Consider the following 14,944-nt stretch of genomic DNA (forward strand, 5'->3'; position numbering starts at 1 on the left):
AAATTATTTTAACATTTTATATTTTGCTTATATTTTTATTAAGATTTTTTTTAAATTTTTTATTGTAAATATATTGTGAGTGTAAAATGGAATTAAGCGTCAAAATATCACCGATTGCAATTTCGATACTCATGCAGACTTGCAGTACACAAGGGACATAATTTTTTGTGCTCGATCTACAAAGAAACTTGATGATACATAATAAAACTTTCCAATTTCTTGTATTTGGGTCTAACAGATAATGCTAAACCAAAAAGACAAAAGGCAAGGAAATCTCCAATGCACTGTCACCTAATACAAAGTAAATTGTATAGCAATGCAATTATATTTTTTACTGTTTGTCATTTAGAAAATGTGAAAAAAATTAATTTGATATTAATTTTTAAAATAATTTAATTGATTGATTGATTAAAATTAAAAGTTAACTAGTTGAAATATAAAATATGGTTAAAATAACATAATTATATATGCATGAATTTTAATCTCAAAGTATCCTTATAATGACTTGAATAATAATTTATACTATTAATAAAGAATATATATGTATTTCTTATTAGTAAATTTTTTAGATATTTTATTATTTTAAAAATCACCCACCTCCTAAATAATATGGAAGAAAAAAGTTATAAGAGAATGAGGGTGTGTCTTTGGAAGATTTGGAGATCTAAAATATTATTTGTTTTTTAGCTCATATCACCATGATAATTTTATTTTTAAAAAGTGTCCTCCACCGTTAAAAGTGAAAGATGTATTTAAATTGGTTTTACTTCCGACTTCTTAGCCATTAGAGATTTAACATAATGAAATAATACCCCAATTTGTTATTATAACAAAAAAAAAATCAAACTCTATGATATTTCTAAACTTAAGAGAAATAGTAATTCTTTTACTAATAATAATAAGGAAAACTTTCTTTTAACACTGTTGAACAGTTAAAAACATACCTTTAACAACAGTTTATAATAATACAATAATATTTCTAATTAAAAAATAAATCAAAAGTAAATAAAATATTAATTTATTCTGTTTACGGTGTTAATATATCACCGCTCTAATAATAAACCTATGAACTGGTATTATTAAGGAAAAGATTTTGTTGCTAAAAAAAATAAAAAATACTTCACACTCTAATAATAATATTTTTAATTAAAAATATATTAATTTTTTATACGTGAAATAAATGTTTGGCACTGTGTGTATGGTGTTAACGATCCTATTATTAATAGTTCAAATCTTGGTTAAAACACATGCATGAACTGTATCACTGGTCCAAATGGACATTATTCTCTCTCCAATGAAGCCTCTTATGGCCGGCTTGGTTTCCTCCGACAAAGGGATCCGACATTATGATACAAACATACTATGTATTACGTAGCAACAAAACTTTCCAACTGAATGCATTTGTTTCTGCAGAAGATGCAAATCCAAACAGACAAAACGCAACGCAATTTGCAATGCACTGTCTCATATTCCAAGGTATTCACGTAGTTGCATCGAGAGAGGCTGCATGACGCGTCTATAAATAAATAAACAGGTTGAAGTGAATTCATTGCAGAATACCATTCCACAACAAGAATGGGTCCCCAAGATCAGCAACTCCACTTCGTCTTGTTTCCATTGATGGCTCAAGGCCACATGATCCCCATGGTGGACATTGCAAAAGTATTGGTGCGACGCAATGTTATTGTGACTGTAGTCACTACCCCAAACAATGCAGCTCGTTTCACGTCAATCTTTGATCGTTATGTTGAATCTGGGTTTCAAATCAGATTAGTTCAACTTCAATTCCCATGTAAAGAAGCTGGAGTACCAGATGGATGTGAGAATCTCGATATGATACCTTCACTGGGCATGGCCGCTGGCTTCTTCAATGCAACAAACTTACTTCGACAACCAGCTGAAAAACTGTTTGAAGAGTTAACACCAGCACCAAGCTGCATCATCTCCGATATGTGCTTACCGTATACAAACCACATTGCTAAAAAGTTTAAAATTCCCAGGATTTCTTTTGTGGGAGTAAGTTGCTTCTATCTCTTTTGCATGTCTAATATACGTATCCATAATGTTATGGAGAGCGTAACTACTGAATCGGAGTACTTTGTTGTGCCTGGTATACCTGACAAAATTGAAATGAACGTAGCTAAGTCCGGACTAGCAATTAATGAAGGCATGAAACAGGTTACTGATACATTGTTTGAAGCTGAAATGGAAGCTTATGGGATGATCATGAATTCTTTTGAAGAGCTGGAGCCAGCCTATGCAGGGGGATACAAGAAGATGAGAAACAATAAACTGTGGTGTTTGGGACCACTGTCATATAGCAACAAGGATCACTTGGATAAGGCTCAAAGAGGTAGAATGGCCTCAATTGAGGAGTGCCACCTGAGGTGCTGGCTTGATTGTCAAAAGCTAGGAACTGTAATCTATGCATGCTTTGGAAGCCTGTGTAATTTAACAGCACCACAGTTGATAGAGCTTGGTTTGGCCTTGGAAGCATCACAAAGACCCTTCATTTGGGTTATCAGGGAAGGAAGTTATTCAGAAGCATTGGAAAAGTGGATCGAGGAAAATGGATTTGAGGAAAGGACAAATGGTAGAAGCCTTCTCATTCGGGGCTGGGCTCCTCAATTGTTAATATTATCACACCCTGCAATTGGAGGGTTCTTAACACACTGTGGTTGGAACTCTACCTTAGAAGCAATATGTGCTGGTGTTCCAATGGTTACGTGGCCACTTTTTGGAGACCAGTTTTTGAATGAAAGTCTAATCGTGGATATATTAAAAGTTGGAGTGAAGGTTGGAGTGGAGAGTCCTGTTACATGGGGAGAAGAAGAAAAAATTGGTGTGTTGGTGAAGAAAGAAGATGTTGAAAGGGCAATAGTAAAACTAATGGATGAGACAAGCGAAGATGAAGAAAGGAGAAAAAGGGTTAGAGATCTTGCAGAAATGGCTAAAGGAGCTGTAGAGAAAGGGGGATCCTCTTATTCTAATGTGACCTTGCTTATCGAAGATATAATGCAAAAAATCAAACAAAATGTATGATACTATCATACTCATGTAATAAAAAGACCAACCTTGAAGTTTTGCACTTAATTATCTATAATTTGTATGCATAACCTCTTCCAAATTTATCCTTAACTTTTGCAAATCAGTAGAATTTTTAAGGCAACTATTTTGTTTCAGTAGTACTATGATTAATATACAACAATTGCTCTATAATTTTTAGCATTTTTCCAGCAAATTGATAGAATTTCTTGTGAGACTTGACGTCATCAGCAGCTAGATGAATGCAAATTTGCTGAGGGGGAAATGTCATTTTCATTTTAGGACCCAAGCACATTGGTTTGCACAGTACAAAAATTTCTGTCAAGTGAATCATTAATTTTGTTTTGTGGCGATGATATAAGAATGAGTATTAGAATGGGTGTAATTGTAATGAAAATAGAAAAATATATAATAAAAAAAGACGCGCAATTTTACTTTAATCTATTATTTTTAATCGTAATTCAACTATTTATTCTCATTTAAAGAGTTAAGTGAAAAAATCATAGACCAAACGTCGCTTTTAATTAAAGATGACAATGTGCGTTTGTCTCTACATTGGCTTCTCCAGTATTTGGATAGTCTCTATGCGTGGGTTGATTTTATTGGCTCATTTTACATAAGAGTTGATCTGATTTAGCCCGCGGTATAAAAAAATACTTTTTTAAAAATTAATAAAAAATAAATTTTAAATATTTTTATTTATTTAGATGAATTAGGTAAATGTTCTTGTAATATTATTCTCACTGTACATGTGTAATAAGATATGAATAAAATTTGTGAAATGTGAAATTTAGAGACTTCCAAAATTATAAATTCTGAAAGTTGAAATTTGTGTTTTGAATTGTTCAATATTTTAGATTATACAATACAAAATACAAATTTGCATTATAGATTGTAGAATTTGGAATTGATACTTTTATAAAAATTTAGAATATGATGAATGAAAAAATATGGAAGTGCAGAAAGAAATTTCTAAATTTTTAAGTTATGCATGTCATGCAAGTCATTCCGTTTCATCTCGCACTTGATCTATGCCAATTGTGGATTATTCCAAATAGACCTAAACTCGCTAGTGGGTTGGAATAGATAGCCCATTCCACGTTAGGCAATAATGTAAAGAAAAAGAAGTGAACTTGTGTAAAAAATTTAGCCATAGATCTACATGTGGACTTGTGGAACACTTTCCTTTTACTAACTTTCTCATATTATATTATTTCATTCAAAATGAGAAAATAGATAGATGTTGGAATAAAATAAAAAACAAATCTAGACCTTGTCAAAGGTTTAAGTACTATTGTTGTTGAAAAATTATTCTACTTATGAAGAAGCTTTAATAGCAAGGAGAAAGGAGCAGTTGATAAGAAAAAAATACGAAAAACAAAGAGAACAAACATAAAAATAAAAAATGAAAACGGTGTAATATTTTTTTTTTAAATTGCAAAAAATAAGTTTTACATGATTAGTACATGTTATATAATTGATTCAAATAAATATAAATATTCACAATATAATTATTTTTTTAACTATAATTAGATTTTTTGTAAAGTGCATGATATTATTCATAAAGTGACATCTTCATTTGCTTCCCAATTTAATTGCATATCTAAAAGAAAAAAAAAATCTTACTTGATACGGTAAATATTATGTTATAAGTTGTAATTTGTCCAAAGTATGTTAGGTGGAATTCAAGTTTCAGCTGATCATATACTCAAGAAAAATCTTTATAAAGATTTTGATGCTTCTCATATATTTAGTAAGATTATTTATAAATGTTTTAATAGAAGTTCATGAATTATGGGAAAAAAAGATAAATACCCCATTTTTACCAAACACCCATCAATTATAAATGACATAACATTTTTTATTTTAAAACATAAAATGATTTGGAATGAATTAAGTATGGAAGTAAAAATACTATTATTGTATTAGACTTAACAAGGTGTAAGAAGATTGAAGGTGTACATCTAGCCCTTTTTTTAAATATTGTTATAAGTTAATTTTTTTTCTAGGGATACTTTAATACTAATATTTTTTTTACTTTCATTTAATAATTAAATATATTATTATTTTATTTTAAAAATTTATTTTTTATTAATTAAATATAATATTTTATTATTAAAAGGAGTTATTAAATGAAAGTGAAAGAAAAATAAAAGTGTTAAAGGCTAATTTCTCTTTTTTTCTAATATTTTTTCTCTAATGCTTTATTTTTATGTTATTATTGTTTGTTTGTTTATTTCTTTTTTACTATCTTATAGGAGGATGTTGTCTTTTTGATTGATAGAATGAGGATCCAATATTTTTTTTGTGGGGTTAAAAGATCTTGTGTCCACAAATTAGTTGAGACATTCTTTAAATATCTTATTTTTATTTGTTTTATTCTTTGTTGGGAAAAAAATTGTTCCTATTCTGACTTTCTCATCTAATTTTATTTTATTTTCTAGCCCATAATAGAAATTATCCTTATCGTTTAACATTATTTTAGTAGGACATAGTTTTTCATTTTAACTTGAATACTGTCTCCTCAATGCTGATCAGCAACTAAATGTTTTGTTTGTAACTGAAGAACAACATGAGATAAACATCACTTGACCTGTGAAGAAAAGAGAATCCAAAGATGCTTATGTAGGCGCTTACGTCACCATCAAAAGGACTTTTAAGATGTGTGAAAATGACTCATACTGTGTTAAAACTAGTGTTAATCTTTTAATTCTTCTGTTGTTGAGGTGAATTCACGGTAAAAGAATGGCTTCCCAAGAACAGCAGCTTCACTTCGTATTGTTCCCATTCATGGCACAAGGCCACCTGATCCCTATGATGGACTTTGCAAAAGTGTTGGTGCAACACAACGTTATTGTGACAGTAGTCACAACACCACATAACGCAGCTCGTTTTGCATCAATCGTTGATCGCTATATTGAAGCGGGGTTTCAGATTAGAGTCGCTCAACTTCAATTTCCAACTAAAGAGTTTGGATTACCACATGAGTGTGAGAATCTCGATATGCTGCCTACACTCGGCATGGGGTTTCAATTTTTCGGTGCAGCAAACATCTCACGGGAACCAGTAGAAAAATTATTTGAAGAGTTAACACCAGCACCAAGTTGCATAATTTCTGATATGGGTTTGCCATATACAACCCACATAGCCAAAAAATTCAACATTCCGAGGATTTCTTTTGCTGCTGTAAGTTGCTTCTTTCTACTATGTTTGCGTACTTTACAAACTTATAATATGATGGAGAATAAAGCTACTGAATCGGAGTATTTTGTTTTGCCTGGTTTACCTGACAAAATTGAAATAACCAAAGCCCAAACAGAACACTTAATGGATAAAAGATGGAAAGAGATTATGGATGAATATGGTGCACCTGGTGTTGCTACTTATGGGATAATCGTGAATTCTTTTGAAGAGTTGGAGCCAGCATATGCAAGGGAATACAAGAAGATCAATAATGATAAAGTATGGTGTATTGGACCACTATCACTTAGTAACAAGGATCGCATGGACAAGGCTGAAAGAGGTAACAAGGCTTCAATTGACGAGTGCCACCTGAAGTCCTGGCTTGATCGTCAGCAACCAGGGACTGTGATCTATGCATGCCTTGGAAGCCTATGCAATTTAACACCGCCACAGTTGATAGAGCTTGGCTTAGCCTTGGAAGCATCAAAAAGACCCTTCATTTGGGTTATCAGGGGAGGAAGTTTGTCAGAAGCAATGGAAAAGTGGATAAAGGAAGACGGGTTTGAGGAAAGGACCAATGCTAGAAGCCTTCTAATTCGGGGTTGGGCTCCTCAATTGCTAATACTATCACACCCTGCAATTGGAGGGTTCATAACACACTGTGGTTGGAACTCTACCTCAGAAGCAATATGTTCCGGGGTACCAATGGTTTCATGGCCACTATTTGGGGATCAATTTTTTAATGAAAATTTGATTGTGCAGATACTGAAAGTTGGAGTGAAGGTTGGTGTGAAGAGTACTACTAAATGGGGAAAGGAAGAGGAAATTGGTGTGGAAGTGAAGAAGAAAGATATTGAAAGGGCAATAGAAAGTGTAATGGATGAGAGTAGCGAAAGTGAAGAAAGAAGAAAAAGGGTAAGAGAACTTGCAGAGGTGGCTAAGAGAGCTGTAGAGAAAGGGGGATCCTCTCATTCTGATGTGACCTTGCTCATCCAAGATATCATGCAAAAGATCAAGAGAGATATGTGACAATCTCATTTGCCAAACACCAATCTGAAGTAAAAGGCCACATGTTATACTTTTTTCACATGAGGGTCTATCTTTTAATGGTGTGTCATGAACTCTTTCAAATTTATTCATAAGCTCTGCTAAATTTTGTAGGCAATTATTTTGTTTTGAATATGTAAATATATCTTGCTATCTAAATTTTAGTATTCCTGAAATTTGATTGACTTTCTGGTAAATCTGAATGTCAACAGCAGGAACTAAATTTATTAGCTCAATGGAAATGTCATTTTCGTTAGATGGTATTAAGTCATTGCTTCAATGGTGTATTATTGGCTTGGACAATCAAAGTTTTAGCTTTTTTTTTCTATGAAGTTGGATCATAATCCAACACTTCTTGTTAATGCCAGTTAGATAAGCATGTGACAATTTTTTTCATAGAATAAACGGAATGAGAGATGTTATGTTTGTTTGTAATACAACTTAGTATTTCCCTGTCAGATATAATTAGACATACATTTTAAAGGTTTCTTTTAATCAGAATTAGTTGTAAAGACATACTAAAAAATGTAGGAAAAAGAATAATGTGAATTGAAGGTGCAAGCTTATAATTACAGATGGATAAGGAGAAACAAAATAGCAGGAACAAGAATCATTTCATGAAGTTCAAATCTTATAAATATAGTGGTTACATTCCCACAAACTTCACAAATTGTAGGCAAACATGTCAGAAATCATGTGTAAGTATCACGCTTCTTAGGAACAAAACTAATGTTGGATGGGTAGAATTTGAAACTCTAGCATAAACATAGATGACCTTGTTCTCTGGAATTGACGGTAGATAAAATAATACACAAGAATGGTATTGTCAAGCCTGCAATATTAAGGCACAAAGAGAGTAATACTCCACAACCATGAGGTAGGAGGCATGTTCTTGAGAAATGGTTACATAGACATAGTAACAGAGGAGTCATGTTCTTGGAAAAACGATTGCAGTAGAAAATTCATTAGCACAATTCTAGACAGATAGCATGAGAAGAACTAATGTATACTGTAATCGTCAGATGTGCTCAGGGTCAATCCGAGCACTTAAATGCCCCATCATGATCCATCTAGTTTATAAAAGTTGAATGTTTAACTCGGTCCAAAACGGTAATGGATCCAATGCCGTGTCAAGTGGTCGACCCAAACAGCTGACAAGGTATTTTAATAAGATAATTAAAATAAAAACAATTTAATGAATAACTGAATTAGCTCAGACACAAATATATAATCTAAGATTCGATAAAAATAAACACTTAGAGATAATGTTTTACTTGCACCCTTAAAATAAAAGGATATATTAACAAAATATCTTTATGTCATTAACTCGTAAAGGGAAGATCCGTGAATGCGATAAAAGGGTCACAAGATCCTGAATAGAGTAAGTTCAATCTTGTGATACTACATCTATACATATACATTGTATTCAGATACTCATAGTTACATGTTCTCATTAACTTGATCGTCAGAGTCTTGTTAACAGGTGAAACTCCCCTCTCTCTCACTCTAAATTATTAGCATCTCAAAGCAGCGACAAAAAAAAAGTCAATTAAGAGTACACCACCAAAGTTCGATTCAGATTTGTTAACAAAAGCCTATACTTAAAAAACATAAAACTTTAACTTAAAAAGCAAATAATCGTGAAAAATCTTGAATCACTTAATTTTTAAATTTCTTAAGAAAGAAATGGATGGTGGAATCAATCAATTTTTAGTTTTATTATTTCCAATTAGTTGAAGAAAAACACTTTTTTGTCTTATATATTAGTATTGGTTTTTATAGTTAAATTTGATTATAAATAACTGTTATAATCAACCATGTAGATATCAGATTATGTATTATTATAAATTAAAACAATATATTTCATGAGATTTTTATTATATTGATATAGGTTATGTATTGTTATGAATATAACAAATAAAATTACAATACATAGTAATAGATATATTTTATTTAATATATTTAAACTTAAAATTAGTATAAATATTAAATTTATTTATTAAAATAAAAATACGGTGATTGGTAATAGTTTTTAGAGGGAGTGAAAAGATAAGCGATGTAGAGCAGAAAGAGGTTCAATAATTGTACTCATACCGGAACTGGTCATTGATTCGTCAGGATTTGTTTGGATGCGTTAGTAAATATTTGCAAAAAGGCTCCTTTCTAAAAGTAAGAAAACTGTTGTTCTATTTTAGTACATTGGAAAGTAAAATATTCCCATTCAATCATGCTGTTAACGGTTGATTCAATGAAACACTATTTAACTACGTAAATTGCATCATGAATTCGTTTAAATTAAACTAGTATTTTCTGATATAACAGTTTCTAATAAAAACTGACAAGTGCATGGGTAGTGTAGAATTTAGAAAAATTCGTTATCTAACTTATTAAAAAAATATTAAATTCTTTTATATTAAATTCAATTTAACCAACTCACTTGAACATATTGAGTATGTGAATTGGATCAAGATTTTGAAAAAAGAAATTATCAAATTATAATTTTCAAGTATCAATATGATTAATAGATAACATAATCTTTACAAACATATCATTAAAGACTTCAAATAAATTAATAAGTTATAAGAAGGTTTTTCAAACTAATTCAAGATACAAAAGAAAAATATAAGATAATTTATTCACATAAAAGTAAGTTGAATAATAATAGAATCAATTGAATTGCGTACGCCTAAAAAATGAAACCTTAAATTAAGATAGGATAAATAAATAAAAACACTATATAATTATGATGAATTTTTTCAAACGGGTAAAATTTATATTAAAAGTAGAATAATTAGATTTATATTAGTTGATTAGGTGGTGACCTTTAATAAGATAATTATGATATAAATTTTGAAACACTGCGGCAAAAGGTTTTTGTGATATGAATTTTAAAATAATGCAACAAATTTTTTTCTATAAAATTTGTTTTTTTACTAATACTTTCTAATTAAATTATAGAAAAATGTTATTAAAGTAGCTTAGTTAAGGTACATAAGATAGTTATAATATAGTTTCTAATTCTTATTTAATATCTCTCTATATATAAACAAATACAATCATATTTTACTTTTGATTAAGACCTTTTAAATGATAAATATAATTGAATAATAGAGGAATTATAAGAAGAATTTTGAAAAGATTGATAATAAAAGTAAAAGACTTTGGTAATTAATTAAATATTAATTTAAAAATTATTTATTAATAATAAAAATTAATTTTAAAATCAATAATTTTTTAATATTAAAAATAATATTTAATTTAATTAATTTAACAATTAATTATTTTTTATCTATAAATTTAGTTTTTTTTAAGATTTTCTTAAAAATGTTATGCAATTATGATTTAAACTTTCAAAAAGATAAGAATTAGTGTGAAAAAAATAAATGAGACGAGACGTATTTGGCTTTTATATCAACAAAACTTTTAAAACATATAGAAGTGTATTGTACATTAATGTGAATAAATAATTATCAGAAAGGTTTCTTTGACACGTAAATAACATACCTTTAACAAATGTTTAAAATAATAAATATAATAATATTTTTAAATTAAAAAAATAAAAAATAATTTATTGATATATGAAATGTTTGTTTTTATTCACAGGGTTAACATATGACCACCCAATAATCATATATCAATTTTATATAATCCTGACATTAATTTTTTTCAGTTTTCTACTATATTCCACCATGTTACAGGTAGCAGCACATGGCAGCATATGCTGGCAGTGTAATTTCATTAAATTTTGAAAAGTTTTCTCTTACGTCACATCGAATTTGTTAACAACCCACTTCCTCTTTTATTAATTTAGCTAAAATTGAAATTTGTTTCCAGAATGTATGAAGCAGTAGACATGGCTAATCAAATATGGGAAATTTGTATAGTAGTCTAATAGACATTGTTGGAGAAGGAAAAGCTAAAGAGCATCTTCTCATTGGCATCATCTCCCACAAAACAGAAGCTTGCAATTAATGGATTCAACACCCCTTTCTAATCTCCACTTTGTGTTCATCCCGTTAATGGCCCCGGGTCATCTTCTTCCCATGGTGGACATGGCCAAAATGTTGGCTCGACGCAAAGTGAAAGTCAGCATAGTCACCACACCCCTCAATTCCATCCACTTCCAAGCTAGCATAGACAGAGAGATTCAATCTGGCTCACCCATCCAGATTCTGCATGTTCAGTTTCCATGGGCTGAGGCTGGAATACCAAAGGGGTGTGAGAGCCAAGACACTCTTCCTTCAATGAATCTCCTATACAACTTCAATGTCGCTTTGAACTTGTTGCAGCACCCGATAGAAGAGCTTCTGCAAAACCAAAGCCCCTTTCCAAGCTGCATAGTTTCCGACAAAAATTTCCTGTGCGTGGCTGATGTTGCCGACAAGTTGAATGTCCCTAGAATAATATTCGACGGGACTAGTTGTTTTTCTCTGCTGTGCTGCCACAGTTTAAACAAGAACAAGGTCCATCAAGCTGTGTCTTATGATGAGAAATTTGTTGTGCCCGGATTGCCCCACAAGATCGAATTGCGAAGGTCTCAACTCCCGGGGATATTCTATCCTGGCACGGACTTAAAGTTGCAAGCTTTTCGTGAGGCAATAGGGGAAGCTGCGAAAAAAGCATATGGGATCATGGCTAATAGTTTTGAAGAGTTGGAAGCGGAGTATGTTGAAGAGTATGAAAGGGTTACGGGGCAGAAGGTATGGTGTGTAGGACCTGTTTCGCTGTGCAATAAGGATGACACGGAGAAGGCTCTGAGAAGTAAGAGAAACTCGAATGATGAGAGTAAGTATGTGAAGTGGCTTGATTCATGGCCTGAAAGGTCTGTGATTTACGTGTGCCTTGGTAGCCAAAACCGTGCAACGCCTGAGCAGTTGATAGAAGTGGGGTTAGGATTGGAAGCGACAAAAAGACCATTCATTTGGGTTCTTAGAGGTGCATATAGAAGAGAGGAAATGGAGAAGTGGCTGTTGGAAGAAGGGTTTGAAGAGAGGGTGAAAGGGAGAGGGATTTTGATAAAGGGTTGGGTGGCACAAGTGTTGATATTGTCACATAGAGCAATAGGAGCGTTCTTGACACATTGTGGATGGAATTCGACTCTTGAAGGGATCTGTGGTGGGGTTCCGTTGGTGAGTTATCCTCTTTATGCTGAGCAGTTTCTTAATGAGAAGTTTGTTGTGCAGGTAGTGGAGAGTGGGGTGAGTGCAGGGGCTGAAACTGTTGTGCGCTTGGGAGATGAATTTAAGTCTCGAGTAGAGGTGACGAGGGACAATGTTAGGGATTCAATTGAGAAAGTAATGGGTGAAGGCAAAGAAAAGGATGTGATAAGGGAAAGAGCTAGAAACTATGCAGACATGGCAAGCAAAACAATACAAGAAGGTGGCTCATCTTACAATAACATGTCTCTGCTAATTGAAGACATTGTCCGTTTGAAAATGTCACAACAAAAGGCCACACCAAATGCTTTTTTAGACTAGATTATATTGAGAGATGTCCTATAGTATGTTTAAGTTAAGCTTGACTCAGATTGTAGTTTTAAATTGGGTGTTTTGTTGCTTAAGCTTTGTCTTTGTGAAGCAGGAACAGTGGATCTTTGGATCTGCTAAGGTTGAATATACGAAAGAAAGGAGGGTAGCAAAGATATCCTTATGTTTGTTTGGATTAGGAAGGAATTGGATCTGAGATATATCTTGTTCGATTTTTATAATTGATAAAAATAAAAAATTAGTAAACTGTTCGGGTAAAATTCACTTTATCAAGCTATTATAAATCATACAAAGCAACATAAATAAGGGATAATTTAAAATTTGAAACATTATTACTCATTCCATACGTAATAATTTGATGAAATCAACCCCATGTGGAATTGTTTATGGGTCATGATGGTTTCTTAATCAACGTGGCGCAATAATAATTTCATCTTGGCCTCAGATTAAATCCCAAATTCCGTCACACCCAATGATCAAGCATCACCGTCAGTGACGAATCTGCTTCGTTAACTCAAAACCAGGTCGAAATTTATAGTCCAAATCACGTGAATGAAAAAACACCTTAATCTTCCACGGTTGCATTTTGGAAAGTGACGACTTATGTCTTGTCCGTAGACAACAACTCGTGTCTACATTTAAGTGGTCCAAGTCAAGTCACGTCCATACCTTGGAACTCCTACCATATGCATGTACCTTGGAACTCCTACCATATGCATGTTTACTATCGTTAAAAACAAAATATATAATTACCCATTATATATCCAGCTAACTGTGTCTGGCTATATCGAATCGGTTTAGGTTTATACTGAGTCAAGTCAATTCATATTTATGTCGAGTCAAATCACTTTGGATTCATATCGAATTGAGTTGACCCGAATTTATGTTAATCGAGTCAATTTGACTCATGTTGATTTGAGTTGGTCCAGGTCTAGAGCTGAATTGATATGGATCCATGTCGAATCGAGTCGGTCCATGTCTATATCGGTCCGAGTTTATGTTAAACTAATTCGATGTTGAGCTGAGTTGACTTGTACCCATGTCGAGCCTAGTTGATCCGACCCATTTTTAGTTGATCGATCTGGACTCATGTCGTTCTGAGTGTGCTTGGGCCCATGTCGACCTGAGTGTTCCTGGGCCCATGTCAAGTCAGTTCAGGCCCATATCAAGTCAAGTTGACCCGGGCCCATGTTGAGCTCAGTCAGTCCGGACCCATTTCGAGCTGAATCGATCTGGGCTCATGTCAAGCCGAGTCGATTCGGGTCCATGTCGAGCCAAGTCGATCCCGGTCCATGTCGAGTCAAGTCAATCCAGGCCCATATCGAGTCAAGTCAACTTGGCCTAAGTGAACTTAGGCCATGTCGAGCCAGGTCGACCCGGGCCATTTTTAGCCGAGTCGATTCGGGTCCATGTCGACCTAAGTGTGCCGGGGCCCATGTCGAGTTAGTTTAGGCCCATATTGAGCCAAGTCAACTCGGGCCCATGTTGAGTCAAGTAGACCTGAGCCCATGTCGAACCAAGTCAGCTTGGTCCATGTCAAGCTTATTTGGCCTGGGTCCATGTCGAGTCGGGTGGGTTCATGCCCATGTTGAGCCGAATTTCTCGAGCCCATGTCGAGGTGGCACTGACCCCAGGTCAGGTTGAGGCGGCACCAACCCTAGGTCAAGTGAGTCGGCTTGAGCCATGTTGAGCCAAGTGGGCTCAAGCCCATGTCGAGACGAGTGGGTCGAGGCCCATATCAAGCTGAGTTGGCCTGGTACCAAGTCGAGCTAAGTTGACCGACCCCAGATTGAGCCAACTCTGCTCAGACCTAGGCTGAATTGAGTTGGCCTGGGCCCATATTAGTTGAGTAAACCCGAGCTCATATCGAGCTGAGTTAGGCCTGACCCATATCAAGTTGAGTTGGCTTAAACCCATGTCGAGTTGAACCATTTAGTACCAAGTTGAGTGTAATCGGACCGAGTCCGGATGAAACGTAGTCGGCCCAGGTTTAGGTCACCCAAATCATCCCGAGTTATCTCGAGTCCAGATCGACCAAGTCGGTTTGGATCCAGAGTCAGCCATTGAAGTTGAGGCAATTGAGTCTATGTTGAGATCGAAATGGTAAAGTGGAAATATTTTGTCTTATATGATTTTCTTTTTCAACCATAAAATACTCATTTAATGAGAGAAAAGTAATAAAG

The 14,944-nt window shown here is 33.5% G+C and overlaps 3 protein-coding genes across 4 annotated transcripts; all 3 read left to right on the plus strand.

Moving 5' to 3' along the window:
* The first annotated feature begins 1,517 nt into the window (after positions 1–1,517).
* LOC137816207 (UDP-glycosyltransferase 73C6) lies at positions 1,518–3,067 on the plus strand. Its single transcript, XM_068619285.2, has one exon. The coding sequence runs from the start codon at positions 1,576–1,578 to the stop codon at positions 3,040–3,042; it is 1,467 nt and encodes a 488-aa protein (XP_068475386.1). The 5' UTR covers positions 1,518–1,575; the 3' UTR covers positions 3,043–3,067.
* A 2,515-nt stretch (positions 3,068–5,582) lies between these two features.
* Positions 5,583–7,578, plus strand: LOC137814497 (UDP-glycosyltransferase 73C2). 2 transcript variants are annotated; one of them, XM_068617273.2, is made up of 2 exons: positions 5,729–6,231; positions 6,356–7,578. In XM_068617273.2, exon 2 carries the CDS (start codon positions 6,373–6,375, stop codon positions 7,255–7,257), a length of 885 nt encoding a protein of 294 aa, XP_068473374.1. In that variant the 5' UTR covers positions 5,729–6,231; positions 6,356–6,372; the 3' UTR covers positions 7,258–7,578. The 2 variants fall into 2 exon arrangements, with proteins under 2 accessions (XP_068473373.1, XP_068473374.1); XM_068617272.2 differs by having other exon boundaries at positions 5,583–7,578.
* A 3,316-nt stretch (positions 7,579–10,894) lies between these two features.
* On the plus strand, positions 10,895–12,973 carry LOC137814501 (UDP-glycosyltransferase 73C12). The gene has a single exon (XM_068617276.2). The coding sequence runs from the start codon at positions 11,247–11,249 to the stop codon at positions 12,750–12,752; it is 1,506 nt and encodes a 501-aa protein (XP_068473377.1). The 5' UTR covers positions 10,895–11,246; the 3' UTR covers positions 12,753–12,973.
* Positions 12,974–14,944: the final 1,971 nt, after the last annotated feature.

Source organism: Phaseolus vulgaris, chromosome 1 (genome assembly GCF_051622355.1).
Source record: "Phaseolus vulgaris cultivar YP4 chromosome 1, ASM5162235v1, whole genome shotgun sequence".
Lineage (NCBI taxonomy): Eukaryota > Viridiplantae > Streptophyta > Magnoliopsida > Fabales > Fabaceae > Phaseolus > Phaseolus vulgaris.